The sequence below is a fragment of the Dermochelys coriacea genome, chromosome 10 (assembly GCF_009764565.3).
Source record: "Dermochelys coriacea isolate rDerCor1 chromosome 10, rDerCor1.pri.v4, whole genome shotgun sequence".
NCBI lineage: Eukaryota > Metazoa > Chordata > Testudines > Dermochelyidae > Dermochelys > Dermochelys coriacea.
The window spans coordinates 31,553,312-31,573,815 of record NC_050077.1 but is presented as its reverse complement, the minus strand read 5'-3'; the positions used below and the strand labels follow the sequence as shown (position 1 = coordinate 31,573,815).

General features: G+C 43.3%; 1 protein-coding gene across 16 annotated transcripts in view; it reads left to right on the top strand.

Annotated features, from left to right (window-relative positions):
- LOC119863013 (katanin interacting protein) overlaps positions 1-20,504 on the top strand; it is a 166,660-nt gene that overhangs the window by 10,423 nt on the left and 135,733 nt on the right. For 12 of the 16 annotated variants that reach the window (XR_006274744.1, XM_038420691.2, XM_038420689.2 and 9 more), the window contains exons 3-4: positions 8,837-9,006; positions 17,142-17,236. Coding sequence is in view for 13 of the 16 variants with exons in the window: in XM_038420691.2 (XP_038276619.1) it covers positions 8,837-9,006; positions 17,142-17,236 (265 nt within the window). In the remaining 3 variants the exon portion in view is untranslated. Of the gene's footprint in view, positions 1-6,877; positions 7,379-7,954; positions 8,048-8,836; positions 9,007-15,732; positions 15,979-17,141; positions 17,237-20,504 lie in introns of those variants that run through there. The other 4 variants (XM_043493806.1, XM_038420687.2, XM_043493809.1 and 1 more) reach the window with 4 other exon arrangements.

The following is a 20,504-nucleotide window of genomic DNA, read 5'->3' as shown; positions in this document are numbered from 1 at the left end:
CTCCCTCTCTGCTGCTGGGCTTCTGCTTGCATTTTCTTCAACAGTTACCTAGGTTAACGATAGGATTTTTGTTTAAATCAAGAAGTTTTGATTATAGTTCAATGTAAAGGTTTTAAAGAATGGCAAGTGTACCTCGCCCCCTTCCCAACTCCCTCTCGAAACTCCCTGTTAGTGGCCCATGTTCGCAAAGCTCCCTGGTCGCTTGCTCACTGCTTTATAAAGCCCTGGCCTCCTTGATAGCCCTGCCCCCTGACTAAGGCTTAGGCAATGAACAGAGGCTTCTAGATTTCAAACCTTGTTTAGAAGCTCACAGCTTCCAACTGCTGGCCACAGCACACGGTCCTTCAAACAAACAAACAGACAGACAAACAAACACAACCTCAGCACACAGCACGTAACCCACAAACACACGCTACAGACAGCCACTTACCCCAAGAGTCCCGTATTTGCTCCTCCTTTACCTGGAGAACTCCTTCTCGAAACTCCCTGTTAGCGGCCCCTGGTCACAAAGCTCCCTGGTCGCTTGCTCACTGCTTTATAAAGCTAGGTATTAGTTGCTCTTTATTTTCATTTTCTTGTAACCAGCTCTGACTTTTATGCCTCATTTCTTGTAATCACTTAGAATCTATCTTTCTTTAGTTAAGTAAATAAATGTTTTATTGTTTTATCTAAACCAGTGTGCTTGGATTGAAGTCTTTGGGAAATTCCATTTGAGATAACCAGATTTGTGCATATAATTTTCTACTAATAAAACGGTGGACTTTATATGCGCCTGTGTTGTCTAGGAGAGGGTTGGGCAGTACAAGACGCACATTTCTGGGCTGGGGGAGTCTGGGACTGGGATTTTGCTGGTGTTGCTCTGCAGTGTAATTAAAGGGTAACTGGCTATAGCACTGTTACAGTATAAGAGAGAGTAATTTACATGCTGGAGGCTTTGTGTGAACAAACCATGGTAGTAACTCTCACAGCAAAGCGGTGTAAAAGGCACCACAGGTTGGAGAACAGATGGTACACAGCTGTTCTTCAGTCCAAATTGTATCCTGGGTAATGTCACTGTGGTGTAGCGGACCAAGGTATATGCATAGTATGTTATTTTAAGTGAAGTTTACACTTTAAGCACTGGTATAGCAATTTTAAGTGAGTCTCAAGTGCAGTAGCTAGAAACAGTCAAAAAGAGGTTACAGTTGTTTTCTGTTTGTTTATTTCGGGTAATGGAAATAGAAACAGTAAGGCATACAAATGAAGAGTGAAACAACTGGAAAGTTAGAGATGGCCAGATTACAAGCAGAAGAAAAAGAGAACTCCAGCACCAAAAGTGGCTGACAGAACTGAGACTAAATGAAGCAGGTGCTGCCCTGGCGCGTAGGAGAAAGATGCATGTGCTGCACGGGACGCTGAAGAAGCCACCCACATAAGAGCCATGAAATTGAAATAAGAAGCTGAGGAGAAGGAGACAAAATACAATCTGGAGTGGATAGAAAAACGTGGGAAGATCCCAGAGTCACCGACATCCTCAAGTCGAGATTATCCACAGCTGGGACCAGTTATGTTCTGCATAGAAGAAGACAAACTGCATTGAGGAGTACTTCACCACTTTTGAAAAGCTATATGAAGTTCATAAGATTCCTGAGGACAAGAAAGTCCTCACACTGGTTGCAAAACTGTTGTTAAAGCTTTGAATGTATTTAATGAAATGCCAATTCAGGAAGCTTTGATATATTCTAAATTTAAGGAAACAATTTTATAAAGGTTTCAAATCACTCCTGAAGAATATAGGTGAAAAATTTAGAAATCTTAAAGGGAGTGCTTGCTTGAGTCATAATGAATATGTTTATAAGATCTGTGACCTAATAAGAAAATGGGTAAAGGGAAAAGGGGTTGCAGATTATGATTGAGTGCTTGAACTCATTGCTCAAGAACATTTCTTGAGTATATGCACCAGCAATGTAAAAATTGCCTATGGGCTAAACCTGTATCAGAGATGGCTATGCTGGCTGATGCCTTTGAGCAAGCCAAGAGGTCCAGTGAGTGCAAACTACAGACTGAGGGGCACAAACCCAGTATAAAGGGGGGGATTCTGTTTTACACCTGGGAAAAAGAAGGGTAGTTGGGAGCCTAAGCACTCCTCCCTCACCACCAGAATTATTCCTCTCCTGGTTATCCCCATCACAAACCTCCTGTGAAGAGGGAGGGCCCAAGAACGTTTTACCAGTGTAACTCCACTAGGCATCTGAAAAATCAGTGCCCTAAGATGAAAGAAACTAAGCCCTATCCAATCCATGTTAATGCAGCTGTCATCAGCACAGTAGCCTCAGAGGCACCTGCAGTTTACCTGATGAGTAGGTCCCTACCAAATTCACTGCCATGAAAAACACATCATGGACTGTGAAATCTAGTTTTCCCCCATGAAATCTGGTCTTTTGTGTGCTTTTACCCTATACTATACAGACTTCGTGGAGCAGACCAGCATTCCTCAAATTGGGGGTCCTAACCCAAAAGGGAATTGCGGGGGAAGTCACAAGGTTATTTTAGGGGGGGTTGCGGTATTGCCACCTTTATGTCTATGCTGTCTTCAGAGCTGGGCAGCCGGAGAGCAGTGGCTGTTGGTCGGGTGCCCAGATCTGAAGGCAATGCCCCTCCAGCAGCAGCGCAGAAGTAAGGGTGACAATACCATACCATGCCACCCTTACTTATGCACTGCTGCCTTCAGAACTGGGTGGCCAGAAAATGGCGGCTTCTGACTGAGGGCCCAGCTCTGCAGGCAGCAGGGCAGAAATAGGGGTGGCAATACCATACCATGCCATCCTTACTTGTGTGCTGCTGCTGGCAGCGGCTTTGCCTTCAGAGCTGGGCTACCAGTCAGCAGCCATCGCTCTCCAGCTGCCCAGCTCTGAAGGCAGTGCTACCCCTACAATAACCTCGTGACCCCTCTCCCCCGCCCATGACTCCTTTTTGGGTCAGGACCCCTACAATTACAACACCATGAAATTTCAGACTTAAATAGCTGAAATCATGAAATTTACAATTTTAAAATCCTGTGACCGTGAAATTGACCAAAATGGACCGTGAATTTGGTAGGGCCCTACTGATGAGTTTTAAGGGGGCTGGCTCTGCAGAGCTAGATATGAAATTTGTTAAGGTTATCAAGCTTATCAATAACCGAGAGTGCATAGGGTGGCGAGACTCCAGTGCCCAGATTTCTCTGGTTAAGCAGAGTGTGATCCAAGACACTAACATGTTACCTGGCCTAATGGCAGAGCTTGTGGTAGTGGGAGGATCTAGGATTCCTGTGCCATTAGCTAAAGAGCATGTGGAGTGGGAAGGTTTAGAAACTGATTTGACTGTAGGGGTAATAGACAGTATCCCTACTGAAATGCTTGTTGGGAATGATTTTTTTCATGTAGCTAAGGCTATTAATATGGTAACTTACATCAAAAGGCAATATTGTACTGTGATCCCAGAGGGGAGTGGTAAGGTCCCAGAAACTGCTGAGGGAGATAGAGAAGGTCTCTTCAACTCCTCTGCTGTCTCCAGGTATGGGAGAGACTGATGCTAACTCCTGAAAAACAGTAAAAGGTTTTTCAGGAGTTAGCCTTAGGGCCAGTGGCGGGGGACATGATCCCTGTGATTGAGGAAGCTGCCCCAATTGTCAGCTGCCAGCATTTTGCAGGTGAGCAAAGGTCAGACCCTACTCTAGAGAGCATAAAGAAGTGTGACCTAGTGGGAGCCACAGGAAAGGAAGATGGGAAGAAATTTTTTGAAGAAGATAGGAGGTTATATAGACAGGCTCCGGTGGGAAAGAACAAAACCCTTGGGCAACCCTATAAGCAGTTGGTTGTGCCCACCCAACACCATGGGGAATTATTGTTAGCACATGACTGTCCTTTTGTTGGTCACTTGGGGGCACAGAGAACCTATGACAGGGTGAAGAAAAATTTCTGTTTTTTTTCATACATACAGAATACATAATAATCTGAGGAATTATTGCAGGTTTTATGAATTATGTCAAAAAAGAAAGACCTGCAGGACCCCAGAAAGTCCCTCAATGCCCCTTGCCTGTAATACAGGAGGCATTCCTAAGGATAGCAGTGTACATTGTGGGCCCTATGCCACATCTTACCCTCCAAGGAAATAAATATATCTTAGTGATAGTGGATTTTGCCACTAGATTTCCTGAAACAGTACCTCTGTCTAGTACTGAGGCAGAAACGGAGGCAAGAGCCCTTCTCACCATCTTTAGCAGATCTCCCTGAAGGGATTTTATCTGATCATGGGTCAAATTTCATGGCACAGCTATTCAGTGAGCCATGGAAGTTTTGTGGGATGAAACCACTAAAAACTGCCCCATATCACCTAGAAACCAATGGTTTGGTGGAAAGAGTCAATGGGACCCTAAAATCCATGCTGGGAATGTATGCAAACAAAAGAGTTCAAAATTGGGATGAACTGTTTCCATTTTTATTGTTTGCTTACAGAGGGGTACTCCAAGAATCAGCAGGATTCTCCCCATTTGACCTCCTATATGGAAGGAAAGTGAGGGGACCCCTAGACCTCATCAGAGTCTCCCGGGAAGGGAACACTGAGGTGAAGGAGGAGCCAGTGACTGAATATGTACAGGGGTTCAGAAAAGAGATAAAGACATGATAGGTATTGTTCAAACTAACCTCAAAGTCAGACAATCCAAACCAAAGGCATGGTATGATAAACATACTTGTAAACACTCTTTTGTAATAGGAAATTGGTGTTAGTGTTAAGCCCCGTGAAAAGGTACAAAATGCAAAATTTTTGAAAGGACCCTTTGAGGTGATAAAAATGGTAAATGAAGATACATATTCTGTTAGAGCCTCATGGTAATGCTGTTCCACAGTTAGGACATGTAAACAGACTTAAAGCCTAACACAGCAGGGAAGCCATGGTAAATCATGATCTGCTGTGTAGAAAAGGAAACTGAGGCACACCACCTCATTGATTTAATAGCTGAATGCCAAAATAACTCAGCTCTGGAAAGCATTGATCTCTGCAGCGAGTTAACACCAGTTGAAAGGGCAGAGGTGTTGTCAGTGCTGCAAGAATACAAAAAGATATTTTCTAATAAGCTAGGGAAGACGCTTGCTAACTCATAAGATCATTACAAAAGGATGACAGCCACCTCCCAGCAGACCCTACAAGGCCATTGGCAAGGTAAAAGAACAAATTTGTGCAGAAATACAAAACATGTTAGACTTAGGAGTAATTATAGTCTGACAGCTCTTGGGCATTACCTGTGGCCTTGGTCCCTAAGAAAGACAACACATTAAGGTTTTGTGTTGATTATAGAAAACTCAGTGCTGTTACAGTACCAGATGTATATCCCATGCCTAGAATTGGTCAGGTGCTGGACATTTTAAGCAAAGCTAAATATCTCAGTTCTTTTGATTTAACTGAAGGTTATTGGCAGATCCCTTTGGATGAGAATGTGCAGGAAAAAATCTGCTTTCATCACAGATATAGGATATATATGTATGAGTTCACAGTGTTATGGTTTGGTTTAATTAGTGCCGGGGCCATCTTCCAGAAGCTGGTTAACCAAGTGTTAGATGGTTAACAGAACTTCACAAGAGCATATGTGAATGATATTGCAGTGTTTAGCAACACTTGGGCTGAACACAAAGAACACTTGGGAGTTGTACTGTCAAAACCCAGGGAGGTAGGTCTAACCATAAAATCTCTAAGTGTAAAATTGGAGCAGCCAGAATTCATTATCTGGGACACTGTTTCAGTGTGTTTGGGTGTGCGGACGGGGGAGGTCAAATATTCCCTCATCCTTTTAACGTTAAAGCCATTGTGAATTGGCCTGTACCCCAAACCAAAAAAGAGGTCCAATCTTTCATAGGTTTCGTAAACTATTACAGAAAGTTTGTGTGGGGGTTCTGTGATGTATCTGCAATCACAGATTTATGTAAAAAGACTAAGCCAAACAAAGTTGTTTGGATGAAAGCATGCTAGGAAAGATTTGATAAGATAAAGAAAATCTCATTTAAAGATCTTGCCTAAAAAGCTAACCCTAATTTTGACAAAATGTTTGAACTGTGTACAGATGTTGTATCAGACATTTGTCTGGGTGCTGTGCTTATGCAAACAGGAGAATAACAAGAATCACATAATTGTCTTAAATAAAACACTGACACCAACTGAACAGAATTATTCTATCATAGACCAGGAATGCTATGCTATAGTGTGGGCAGTTAAGCAACTAAGGCCCTAACTTTTCAATATGAAGTTCAAGTTCTTAACAAATCATTCACCATTGGTCTGGCTAAGCAAGACTAAAGGCTCAAATGCTAAGCTTCTGTGTTGGAGCCATATACTTCAAGAATCTTATATGGAAATTGTGCACATAAAGGGAAAAGAAAACATGGTGGCAGATGCCCTGTCTAGGAAGGAGGGCCCTGACCCACTGCCTCGCATAATGGGGCCTTTTCACAGACTCCGAGTGTGGTTCTTTGGAGGCTGGCTTCTGCCCTCACTGGGACCCCCCTTAGTTTGCTCATTGTCAGGGAAGTTCTTTGACTGTCTGGAAGTATGTCTCAGTCTCTTAACTGTGCTCTGAGAGGGAGCCTGGTACAGCATGTTGCCCCTTTGCTGTCCCAGGCCCTTCTGCCTTCCACTCCAACCTTCTCTGCACTCCCTCCTTTATAGTATGCCTTGTTTCCTCTCTTGGGTGCAGCGGTGAGTGCCCGCCTCCATGATTGGCAGCTCTGGCAGCTGCATGTGGGTGTGGCTGAGCTGCTTGCCTGCAGATAGGAAATGCTCCTTGTGACGCTCTGTACCTCGGGAGAACACTCTGCACCCCCATGTTCATCCTTCTAATATGATTGTGTGGTATCCAATGCAAAGTTTGTCATGTTGGGTGTGTTCGGAAGGCTCATGATGCACTGAGCATTGTTGTTATAGTAATATTATAGGTTGTAATTTCATGTATATAGTTATGAGGCTGAAAATGTGTCATCATGACTTAAAACAAGCCCTGGCAAAACTCTCCAGAAGCAGAGGGGCAGTTCACACCTCATCAGGACATGTATGGAACAAACCCAGCCCACCCTCCCAGGAACAAAGGACACTGGCGTAGGCAGCAACAAAGGATCTGTTGGACTCTCCAGTGAGTAACCCCCCTTCTCTGGGTCAGTTTGGGACTACGATGAGGTAATGCTCACCTGACTCTGAAGCGGTGGGGGCAAAACCAAGAGGGAAGAAAGAAGATGATAAAAGGGAGAGACTTTGCCATGCTCTCTCTCTCTTCCACTTCCATCTACAGACACCACCACCAAGCGACTGAAGCAAAGGGGAGAGCCTGGTTGAAGGGCAACCAGTCAGCCTGTGATGAGAAGCATCTAAGTTTGTAAGGGCACTGAAAGTGTTAAGATCAGCTTAGAATGCGTTTTGCTTTTATTTCATTTGACCAAATCTGACTTCTTGTGCTTTGACTTAGATTTTAAGTGATTATATCTTTTGTAGTTAATACATTTGTTTGTTTATTCTGCCTGAAGCAGTGCGTTTGGTTTGAAGAGTGTCAGACTCCCCTGGGGATAACAAGCCTGGTACATATCAATTTCTTTGTTAAATTGACGAACTCATACAAGCTTGCAACATCCAGTGGGCATAACTGGACACTGCAAGATGGAGGTTCCTAGGGTTGTGTCTGGGACTGGAGATATTGGCTAGTGTCATTCAGTTGCACAATTCAAACAGTGGCTGGCCAAAAGTGCTCACTTGTGTAGCTGGGAGCAGCTTACATGCTAGAGGCTGTGCAAGAATAGCCCAGGAGTGGGGGTTCTCACAGTGGAGCAGGGTAAGGCTGGCTCCCAGAGCCAAGGGTTGGAGTGACCTAGCAGATCACCAGTCCAGATAACACCAGGAGAGCGTCACACTCCTCTCCTTTCTAAGCTCAGTATGGGTTTTGTATTCCCCGTTACAGGCCCTGATCTCAGTTGGGCTCTTTAGCAAGAGGGCCTTCAGCAGGGGACAAAATTGCCTTATTCACTATAAATGTGCAAGCGTTGGCAAGACTGTAAGTATTGTGCACTCACATTGAGGTGGGCAGGAGGAGTTCAAATATCAGAAGACAGAACAAAAACTCATGTTTGGGACAACAACATGATTTCGGTGGGAGGGCAGGAAGGTCTGACTCATGATTTCTGAGCTTTCAGGGTTGCAATACTGTGTAATACAGTACACACTGCCAGTGGAGAACTGTCAATTAGTTTTATTGTATATAAAAATAAATGCACATGCAACATGTTTTTACTGAACTCTCAACTTTTGCTGAATCCAAACTGATATTGACTGGACTGCTGGAAAAAAACTCATGGAACTTGGGATGATTTCTCCACCAAATGTTAGCTTTCCATTATCTCTATCAGAACTACTAAAGTTTTTTATTTTTAAAGTCACAAAAATTAGTAGCAGAAAATTGTGACTTTTTTTGTTTATTCTTGAGAACAGCTCAACCATTTAATAAAGATTTTGAGTGAAAGTTTCAGAAATAATTTGCTTCCTGAGTTGAGTGCAAATGTTCTAAATTTCAGCTAAAAATATAAAATTTTGAGAAAAGTATAAGGAGCTAAAAATGATCTGTTAGAATGGAAATGCTTGGGCAGCCTTAATATAGGTGTCACAATGTCTGTAACTATAAAAGAACTGTACAAATAGAATAGCTCCGGGCGGTTATACCTTGAAAGCTTTTATGATTCAGATTGTGAATATGTTCTTTTGCTCCACAACCTAGCAGTATATATCTATTGTTAATTCATAGATATTTCACTGAAGATCATATTAATTACTGTCCTTTCTATTTTAGGATATTGAGACATTTGAAAAGAAAGGACCCCATGCAAATCAAACTAGAGCATTTAGAACAAGGATTTTCTCTGTATCTAAATGGAGCTAATTCAGAGTCAAGAAATTGTCGCAGAAAACCAAGTTTTCAAGAATTCTTTAGATGTGGGTTGCAGACTGCAAGGATAAATGGTGAGTTAAAAATAATAGTTACTCAATATCTTACTAGAGTCACCATTTAAAACCTTTGCTTATTAGACTAATAAGCTATTGTCATGGCTACTGGATTTTAAGGAAGGTGAGCTGTGAGGGAGTAAGGGTGGTAAAACAGTACCAGCTGAATGTGGTGAAAATGAGGCTCCATGACACCACTTCTATACTACACTATAGAGACAATCCAACAGGAAGCCTGATTATAACTCAGTGGAGCCCCAGACAGATCCAGTATTTAATGTAAACTGGATCTTAAACATATTCGTAACCAGGCTGAAGTTATTTAACACAGTTGGGGCTCTAGTTTGCTAGGTGTTGAAACCAAATATTGCTTTTTTCTCATTTTTACCCTCCTATGAATTTGTCTAAATTCAGTTTCCATCCATTGGATATCATTATGCCTTTGTCTGCTAAATACAAAGCCCTCTACTATCAGATCTTTTTATGTACCAAGTTACCTCTTAACTTTCTATTTGATAAGCTATAAATAAATTGAGCTCTTTAAGGGTTTCACTGTAAAGCAGGTTTCAGAGTAGCAGCCGTGTTAGTCTGTATTCGCAAAAAGAAAAGGAGTACTTGTGGCACCTTAGAGACTAACAAATTTATTAGAGCATAAGCTTTCATGAGCTACAGCTCACTTCATCGGATGCATTTGGTGGAAAAAACAGAGGAGAGATTTATATATACACACAGAGAACATGAAACAATGGGTTTATCATACACGCTGCAAGAAGAGTGATCACTTAAGATAAGCCATCACCAGCAGCGGGGGGGGGGGGGGGGGGGAGGAAAGGAGAAAAACCTTTCATGGTGACAAGGAAGGTAGGCTAATTCCAGCAGTTAACAAGAATATCAGAGGAACGGTGGGGGGTGGGGTGGGGAGGAGAAATACCATGGGGAAATAATTTTACTTTGTGTAATGACTCTCCATTCCCAGTCTCTATTCAAGCCTAAGTTAATTGTATCCAGTTTGCAAATTAATTCCAATTCAGCAGTCTCTCGTTGGAGTCTGTTTTTGAAGCTTTTTTGTTGAAGTATAGCCACTCTTAGGTCTGTGATCGAGTGACCAGAGAGATTGAAGTGTTCTCCAACTGGTTTTTGAATGTTATAATTCTTGACGTCTTTGTGTCCATTCATTCTTTTACATAGAGACTGTCCAGTTTGGCCAATGTACATGGCAGAGGGGCATTGCTGGCACATGATGGCATATATCACATTGGTAGATGCGCAGGTGAACGAGCCTCTGATAGTGTGGCTGATGTGATTAGGCCCTATGATGGTATCCCCTGAATAGATATGTGGACAGAGTTGGCAACGGGCTTTGTTGCAAGGATAGGTTCCTGGGTTAGTGGTTCTGTTGTGTGGTTGCTGGTGAGTATTTGCTTCAGATTCCCTCCTCAGGCCCTTTGTTACCAGCACTCCCAGCTATCTTCGAGACACCACTGACTTCCTGAGGAAACTATAGTCCATTGGTGATCTTCCTAAAAACACCATCCTAGCCACTATGGATGTAGAAGCCCTCTACACCAACATTCCACACAAAGATGGACTACAAGCTGTCAGGAACAGTATCCCCAATAATGTCACAGCAAACCTGGAGGCTGAACTTTGTGACTTTGTCCTGACCCATAACTATTTCACATTTGGTGACAATGTATACCTTCAAATCAGCGGCACTGCGATGGGTACCCGCATGGCCCCACAGTATGCCAACATTTTTATGGCTGACTTAGAACAACGCTTCCTCAGCTCTCGTCCCTTAATGCCCCTACTCTACTTGCGCTACATTGATGACATCTTCATCATCTGGACCCATGGAAAAGAAGCTCTTGAGGAATTCCACCATGATTTCAACAATTTCCATCCCACCATCAACCTCAGCCTGGACCAGTCCACACAAGAGATCCACTTCCTGGACACTACGGTGCTAATAAGCGATGGTCACATAAACACCACCCTATATCGGAAACCTACTGACCGCTATTCCTACCTACATGCCTCTAGCTTTCATCCAGATCATACCACTCGATCCATTGTCTACAGCCAAGCGCTACGATATAACCGCATTTGCTCCAACCCCTCAGACAGAGACAAACACCTACAAGATCTCTATCATGCATTCCTACAACTACAATACCCACCTGCTGAAGTGAAGAAACAGATTGACAGAGCCAGAAGAGTACCCAGAAGTCACCTACTACAGGACAGGCCCAACAAAGAAAACAACAGAACGCCACTAGCCATCACCTTCAGCCCCCAACTAAAACCTCTCCAACGCATCATCAAGGATCTACAACCTATCCTGAAGGACGACCCATCACTCTCACAGATCTTGGGAGACAGACCAGTCCTTGCTTACAGCCAGCCCCCCAATCTGAAGCAAATACTCACCAGCAACCACACACCACACAACAGAACCACTAACCCAGGAACCTATCCTTGCAACAAAGCCCGTTGCCAACTCTGTCCACATATCTGTTCAGGGGATACCATCATAGGGCCTAATCACATCAGCCACACTATCAGAGGCTCGTTCACCTGCGCATCTACCAATGTGATATATGCCATCATGTGCCAGCAATGCCCCTCTGCCATGTACATTGGCCAAACTGGACAGTCTCTACGTAAAAGAATGAATGGACACAAATCAGACGTCAAGAATTATAACATTCAAAAACCAGTTGGAGAACACTTCAATCTCTCTGGTCACTCGATCACAGACCTAAGAGTGCCTATACTTCAACAAAAAAGCTTCAAAAACAGACTCCAACGAGAGACTGCTGAATTGGAATTAATTTGCAAACTGGATACAATTAACTTAGGCTTGAATAGAGACTGGGAATGGATGAGTCATTACACAAAGTAAAACTATTTCCCCATGGTATTTCTCCTCCCCCCCCCCCCCACCGTTCCTCTGATATTCTTGTTAACTGCTGGAATTAGCCTACCTTGCTTGTCACCATGAAAGGTTTTTCTCCTTCCCCCCTCCCCCGCTGCTGGTGATGGCTTATCTTAAGTGATCACTCTCCTTACAGTGTGTATGATAAACCCATTGTTTCATGTTTTCTGTGTGTATATATAAATCTCTCCTCTGTTTTTTCCACCAAATGCATCCAAAGAAGTGAGCTGTAGCTCACGAAAGCTTATGCTCTAATACATTTGTTAGTCTCTAAGGTGCCACAAGTACTCCTTTTCTTTTTACTGTAAAGCAGGTATGCCAGTCTTAATTCATAGGCCTCAAACCTTCTACAATCTCTCTTCTAGAGGTAGGCCATATCCATTAGTAACTATTGTCCTTATACCCTAATCATTCAAGTATTGGTCAGTTCAGATCGAGGTATGGCACACTTGTGTGTTTGTGTATGTATGTATGTATGAGAGGGAAAAAGGCAGAAGTGTTCAATAAATATTTCTGTTCTATATTTGAAAAGAAGTAGGATGGTGCACTCACATCACTTAAGGATGATTAAATACTTTGCAGTCCATTAGTAATAGCGAACATCTGGTAACATTACTCGTATTCAAGCGAATTCAACGGTAATCAATCAGAACTATACAGTCCAAATGTTCAAATTAACATCAAGTTGACTGAGACCCTGTTAAAAAGAAATCCTGCATAGCTGGATTCTTTTTATTTACCTTCTTATCTTTAAGGCTTTAGGGCTCACACAGGGAGGGGTGACACACACACACACACACACACACACACACACACACACACACACACACACACACCCTTACCCTCCCCCCCACACACGGGAAGAGGTAACACACACAGACACTCCTGTACACCTCTCTCACGCAGGGCGGGATGACCAACCGACCTGACCCTCCCTGCCTGACATTCTCCGCCCTCCATGCCTGGCTGGGCTCCTGGGACAGACCAGCCTCTCCTCGTACCTGACTACGTCTTCCTGAGGCAACACATGGGTCACATGCCCCTGCTCCCCATTTCTGCCAGGGTTCACACCAGAATGTGGCCAGCAGCAGCCTTTTGGCACTGTGTGGGAAGGAAGGGATGGGATCTGCTTCCGGCTGCAGGGGAGAAAGAGAGGGGGAAGGGATAATCTGCCCTGTGTCTTTGCAGAGCTCATCTCTTCTCCCCCACCCCGCTCCTATGTGTCTGAAAGCAGCTTGCCTCTTCCTGTCCGCACTGTGTCGAAAGACAGCTAACACCTCCAAGCTGCTGTTGGTCACCGACATTAACCCAACCACCTCCTGTCTCCGGCTACAGCATGGGCAGGAAGGAGTTAAGCCCAAAGGATGCATTGTGCACCAGGGCCCAGGGAACTTGACTGCAGGGGCTTCAGCGAACAAGGGCAGAGAGGTGGCTCAGCAGGGAGGGTGCCTAGGGGACAGAGCGGTCCTGCGCTGCCTGGGGACAGGACCCAGGCTAGTGGAGGGTGTGAAGAGGGTGCTAAGGCCTTGTCCTGGGGGCTTCTGTGGAGCTCACAGATTCAGGGCGTGAACAGGCTGGAAATCACTTCCCCCGACTCCAGAGCTTAGCTGAAGGGCAGAGAGGCTTCCCCATGTCAGGGATGTGCGGGACTTTGGTACGTGCAGGGCGTGGCTCCTCCTGGCCAGCACCCCGGGCTGGAAGGTCTTGGGTTTTCCCGGGGCACCAGCCAAGTCAGAGGCAGTGGGCGAAGGAAGGAGCCTGCCGGCCAGGCTGTTAGTGATCTGAGTGTTCCAACCAGGGGCTGGTTCTCCGCACAGCACTGGGAGCAGGACGCAACCTGCTGGGAGGGATATGGAAGAGCAGCAGGGCTGTGGGGTGGGAGGGGAGAAGGGGCAAAGCAGGGAGAGGACAGTGAGAGGGGGAGCACATAAAGGGCCAATGGGTGGGCAGCAGAGGCAACACATAACAAACCGCTGCCTGGAGCCTTCCTGCACTCACCAGCCACTGCAGCTTGCAGCCAGTGCTGGCCAGAAATGGAATGGGGGCAGGGCCCTGCTGGCTGGGAGCTGGCATGCAGCGAGGGCTGTGCTGACGGACCAGAAGGGGGAGCAACCAGCCCCACTTGCTGCATCTTCGCCCCAACATCAACATTGCACACCCACCCCCATTGCCAGCCACTGGACCCTCCATTCACCACTTAGGGTTGTCCAAGGAAATATCTGGTCACTGAGGTTCTTTTTTAACAAATCTTGTAATGATGGGGAAATTCCAGGAGACTGGAAGAATACTAATGTTGTGTCAATATTTTTTAAAAGGGCAAGCAAGATGAGTAGCCTGACAGCAATCCAGGGCTAAATAATGGAAAAGCTGATATGGGATTAAGTCAATGAGTATTTGAAGGATAGGAATATAATTAATGACAGTCAACATGGTTTGATCAAAATAGATCTTGTCAAATAAGCCTAATTTCATTCTTTGAGGAGATTACAAGTTTGGTTGATAAAGGTATAAGTATCAATGAGGGTCGATTTTATGAGTTTGCTGAGATGCCATTTGGACATTAAAACTGAAATCTAACAAACTAGATTTGCCAATTTGATAAGTGTTATCGCCAATATCAGAATGAAATGTAATTAGGTTACCCTCTTTTTACTGAGTCCAGGGAGCTTTAGCTTAGTAATTTTAATGCTAGGTTCTTCTCAGGTCAATGTTTACCTGGGACAATATTTCTAAAATCAGGACATTTGGTTATTCTTAACCAGTCAACAGTTTATTAATTCACCCAGAACTATATCCTATACAATCAGCAGTTCAGTAAAACTGTAGATACAACCAATGTTTTAGGCAGTAACTGCATACAAAAGATAGTCTTGCAAGCTATTGTCATAGACTAGGGTTGAGGCTCAGCTGTTCTACCATGTAACGATACAAATCACCAAGATTTCTTCTTATATTTACTTATGATCTTCAATATTCAGTTCTTTAGTATCTCTACCACATTTATTATACTTCCAGTTTTCCTCCAAGGCAGGGGTGGCCAACCTGTGGCTCCGGAGCCGCATGCAGCTCTTCAGAGGTTAATATACGGCTCTTTCATAAGCGCTGACTCCAGGGCTGGAGCTACAGATGCTAACTTTCTAATGTGCTGGGGGGAGGGTCGGCGGCAGCTTGCTGCTCAACCCCCTGCTCTGCCCCAGGCTCTGCCCCCACTCCACCTCTTCCCCTAAGGCCCCTGCCCCTTCCCCCGAGCCTGCCATGCCCTTGCTCCTCCCCCTCCCCCACAGAGCCTCCTGTGCATGCGAAACAGCTGATTGCGGCAGGTGGGAGGCGCTGTGGGCTTGAGGGCGGGAGCTGATGGGGGGCTGCTGACATATTACTGTGGCTTTTTGGCAATGTACATTGGTAAATTCTGGCTCCTTCTCAGGCTCAGGTTAGCCACCCCTGCTTCAAGGAATAAGGATACACTTGTTTTAAAGGCACTTTTAAGGATGTTTTCCCTGCTGTTGATTGGTTTGGTCTGAAAGGGACAATTTTAAAATATCAAGCAATTGCTTAAAGTTGTTTTATTGTTTGTTGCTTTAAATATCTTAGGTTAGTTTGCTTAGACTTACAAAGGAGACCATGCAGATAGCATTAGTTAAAATCCAGAATATTTCTTGAGATCTCACTAAAAAGTGTAGACTCCATTAAAATAATATTCAGTTATTTATATTAAAGAACAGAAGGCGAAATACAATCTTATCTCACCACTTCTTTAGGGCTACAATAGAACAGGAGACATAGTCCACCTATGAAGAGCCAGTTTATTTGATTCATGAACTACTACTGCCCTATAGATGCAACCCGGAGTGAAGATTGCTTATGGACTGATAAATGTCTGAGCTTGAACTGGCAGCCCTTCATGAATACATCCTTGAAAACCTGGCCAAGGGCTTAATCCAGCACTCCACCTCACCAGCAAGGGCTACAGTCTTTTTTGTCAAGAAAAAGGACAAAATGCTACACTTTTGCGTAGATTGGTGGGCTCTAAACCATGTAAAGGTCTGAAACAGGTATCCTGTGCCCTTAATCTCAGAATTAGTAGATCGTGTGCAGTCTGCCAAAGTCTTCAACTTAATGCGCATCAGGTCAGGGGACGAATGGAAGACCACATTTTGAACCTGCTATAAGCACTTCAACTATTTAGTAATGCCATTCAGGTTGACCAATGGTCCTGCAACATTTCTCAACACTTTGTGAATGACACATATTTAGAGACATCCTGGATCAGTATGTAGTCATCTATCCTGATGGCTGAAAACACAAGTATGTCAGTCTTGAGGAGCATTGTCACCATGTTCATTCCATCCTGGAAAGGCTACAAAAGCATGGCCTGTTTGAAAAGTTGGAAAAATGTACTTTTGATCAGTCCTCTACAGAATTTTTGAGTTACATTCTCCCCCCAGAGGGTGTTAATATGTACTCCCAGAAGGTGGAGGCCATTACTCTATTACCTTTATAACCAAACTTGTAAGCTCATAACAAAAATCAAGTTAGTTTGACAGGATCTATGTTGATTGACATTTTTCTTTATTAATCGAGTCCCATATTAGCCACTTCACTATCTTGCCCAGAATTGATGTCAGGCTGAGGGACCTAAAAAGACCCAGTTTTGTAACGCTTTGTTTCCACAATTTCTCTGTGCTGTTGTATGAATCTCTACCTTTTGTTCAATAAATGTATACATACTTTTCCTATAAACAAATCTAAGTGGTGTGCTCTAAGCAAAGCTGTGTTTCAAGGTGAACTAGTAAGCAGTGGTATACTGTTCCTTTGGGATCAGTGGGCCTGGTAATTCTGTGAGTGTCCAATTGGGCAGGGAGTGAAGACTACAGTGGATACTTGAAGGATTCTTGGGTTGGTATGTGCCTGTCACTAACCTGTAAAGAGAGAGTGGAGCCTATGGAGGTAGTTGCTAGTGTTGCCAGTAGCCAGTGACATCAGGGCACTGATCCTGGGCAGGCACAAACACTGTTCATTCATGCTAAGGGCAGGTGGAAGCGAGGTTTCTTACAAACCTGGGTACCCCCAGGGAGCATCACACTTGTGTTTAACTTTTTGTGTGACATTGGAATAAAAAAAAATGTCTCAGACCTGGGGAGCCTTATAAACTTTCTGAAAGAACTCCAAAGAGGATATGTGTTATCAATTAGATTGTTCCTAATTCCTGTTTCAGATTCTGGTACGGCAGTCCAAGTAAAAGAAATTGAACTGCAAGGACGCAGCACGCAGACTGCACCAAGCAAAATCCAACGTAAAGGATGGCGTCAGGTATGGCGTGGCAAGGAAGAATGCATCCTTGGTGTACTGTATTGGGGCAGCAACAAGTTTGTTGGGAGGCCCTTTCCTGACCCTAACTACAGCCTTAGTTCTGCAGTGTTACACAGGGAAACACACTGTGCAGTTCCTCTAGTCTGAGCAGTAGTCAGTAGGGAATTCTTACATTACTGATTTTAAAGAAAAAGAGCAGCATGTACTGGTAGTGGATATTGCTTCCCCATGAGAGGACAGTGGTCATCAGCCCCGCACTTGTTTACTCCACGGGGAAAAATTTTTTTAAAATATATTATATTATTATTATATTATAAAATATTTTAAAAAAAATCTCGCAGGTGATCAGTTTATCAGAATTCAGTAGGCTGTGTGTGCAGTAAGATGTCTTGAGCTATGACATTTTACAAGATTTCTCTGGAAGTATAAGTTTGACACCAGTTGCAGTAGTAGCTATGTCATGGTTAGGAGGAAGTGTGTATGTCCCAGACTGCTAATATTTTTAGTAGGATCTCTATGGAAAGAAGAGGGAACGTGATTTCCACCTCAGGTTATTGGGGTGTGGGGAAGGGGGGAACAGCAGAAAAAGGGACTATTGATTAGACCAAGAGCAGAAAGAACATATTGCTGCAGGAACCAGTTTGTGGAAGAATGAACGTAACGTTTGTGTGCCTGCTATATTATCTTCCTTCAGTGACTTATTCTGCTTATTTTCACAGATTTTAAGGTCAGAAGGGAGCATTGTGCTCATGTAGTCTGACCTCCTGTATGAACAGGCTATAGAATTAATCAAATTTGTAAATTTTACAGTCCCAGCCTGGACTGATTCTAAGCAAGACAATTGAAATCAGTTATTTCAATCATTCATATAAATATAAACTTGATAACTTGCACGTCTCGCTCAAGCAGTGACTTGCCTTAACAAATTTCTTCAGTCTTCATTTTTGATGTATCAATTTTGTACTATACTTCTTCAAAATATAGTACATGCAGCTGTTTCATTGAAATTCCTGGGAGTTTTAGCACTAGTGGGAACAGGATCAGATCCCGTGTAAGAAACATTACTTGAACGAAATTAAATCCAACCACAGAGAGCAGCTTGCTAGACATTTTTTAAAAAACAAACTTTTTCCTTATTAGGTTTATACTTTCAGCAAAATGTTCAGTACTGTATTATATTGAAATTATAAAATATTGCTAGTAATCTATTATCTTGTGAGAGGCTACAACTAACCATCTCCCTAGGGAGTTACCTGTATGGGTTTTTTTTTATTATACATATCATCCTTGTCATCCAGCAGTATGCATTTCTAAACTGTTTCTTTCTTACTACCAGACCTTGTATCTGTTCATCACACTTTGCACATTTGGCCCATAATTTTTTAAAATTATTTATTTTTTTTATTATTATTTTGACACAGTCACTGTCAATAGGTACAGGGACACCTTTAGCATATTTTTCCATACAGTAGTTTCTCTGATCTAAAAACCTGACAGTCTTTTCCTCTAAAATGTCTGATAAGATAGCTGAGCAGCCTAGACCAGGGTTTCTCACCCTGGGGAAAATTGGGTCACCAGAATGTTTCAAAGGGTCACGTGGCAGCTCCCATCCCAAGGGGGTGGCTGGGCTCGTCTCCCTGTTCCAGGCACTGCAACCTCTGGGGTCCTAGCACCACTCAAGTTTGGCCCAGGTGATGACAGGAGCCTGGATAGGCCAAATTTGAGAGAGTGACATTGCAACCCCATAAGTCAGGTCACAACTTCGCTCACAAATTTGGTCCAGTTAGGGGGAGGGCCAGACCTGAGTGGTGCTGAAACCCCAGAGGTTGCAACACCTAGAGTGAAGAGCCAAGCCCAAACAGCCCCACAGCACAGAAGCCACCACTGTGGAGTTAGTGCTGGGTAGGATCCAACGGAAACCACCGCAGCTACTCTGCCCCTGGACTATTTACTGGGTCACAACAGGTCATAAACATTTACAAATGGGTCCTGAGCCCAAAAAGATTGAGAACCTCTGATCTAGACTAAGCATTATATCAGTCCCATCACCATATGGGAACTTTATATCAACTTTATAGTCTGAAGTCCCGTATTAATTTAGTTTCCTCCTTTGGAGACAGCTGGAATACATCTACATAGAGCTGTTTGGGTGGCTTCTTGCAATTTGACAGAGAATCCTAATGGAGCACAGTTATATGACGCACAGTTTGGACACTGAATGTAGCTTCTGTACTCGGCTTTTCCCCGGTAACTATGGAAAGGCTGGGAGGAATTTGCCTCTAAAAGTAATGAGTTTTAGACTTTGACCAACAAAGCACTTAAGCACATGCTTAACTTTAAGTACAAGTAGCCCTAACATCATTAGTCATTCCTGGGTTCAGACTATAAAATTTCCTTATGCATTTGAAGTTTATAGTGTGTAATAAAGTTGAGGACTGTATAGAACATAGTTTAAATCCTATTTGTGCTGATAATTTTATACATGTGAATTGTGCAAAGCACTGAGCTATTCCAACATATTACACTATTTTTCTATTTAAGTGACTTTGATATTTAATGATCTTAAGTAACTTGTTATAAATTAGATAAATGTCATCTAGCAGGTTTCTAGCAATCTGTTCCATTACTTTCTTTTCGGGAAGCTGCTTTTCTCTTGTGATGTCAAATGGTATTTAAAAATAAAGCGAAGATAGGAGTTCACTGAACTTCACATGATAGGGAATCCACTGCATCCCTGCATAACTGCTTTAATGGTTAATTACCCTCACTGTTAAGCATTTGTACTTTATTTCTAATCTGAATTTGTCTAGCTTTAACTTGCAGCCATTGGATCATCTTATCTTTCTTGTCTGCTAAATTATAGAGCCCTCTGCTATCAAAAATTTCTTTCCTCCTCCCCTTTGTAGGTACTTGTGGACCATGATCAAGTCACCACTTAACCTTCTCGTGGGTGAACTAAATAGATTGAACATTTTAAGTTTGTCACTATAAAGCATGATTTCCCAATCTCGATTCATACCTTGGGACTCTTTTCCGCACCCTCTCTAATTTTTTCAACATCCTCTTTGAAGTGTTCACACCAGAACTGGACAGAGTATCCAATAATAGGCTCCCTATTGACAATACAGAAGTAATGTTACCACCCTGTTCTTATTTGATATTCCCTTACTTACACATCCAAGGATCAGGTTCACACTTTTAACCAATGCATTGTGAGCAGGATGGCTAATGTGGAGACACTGCACCATTGCTACTTACATTGGTGCAA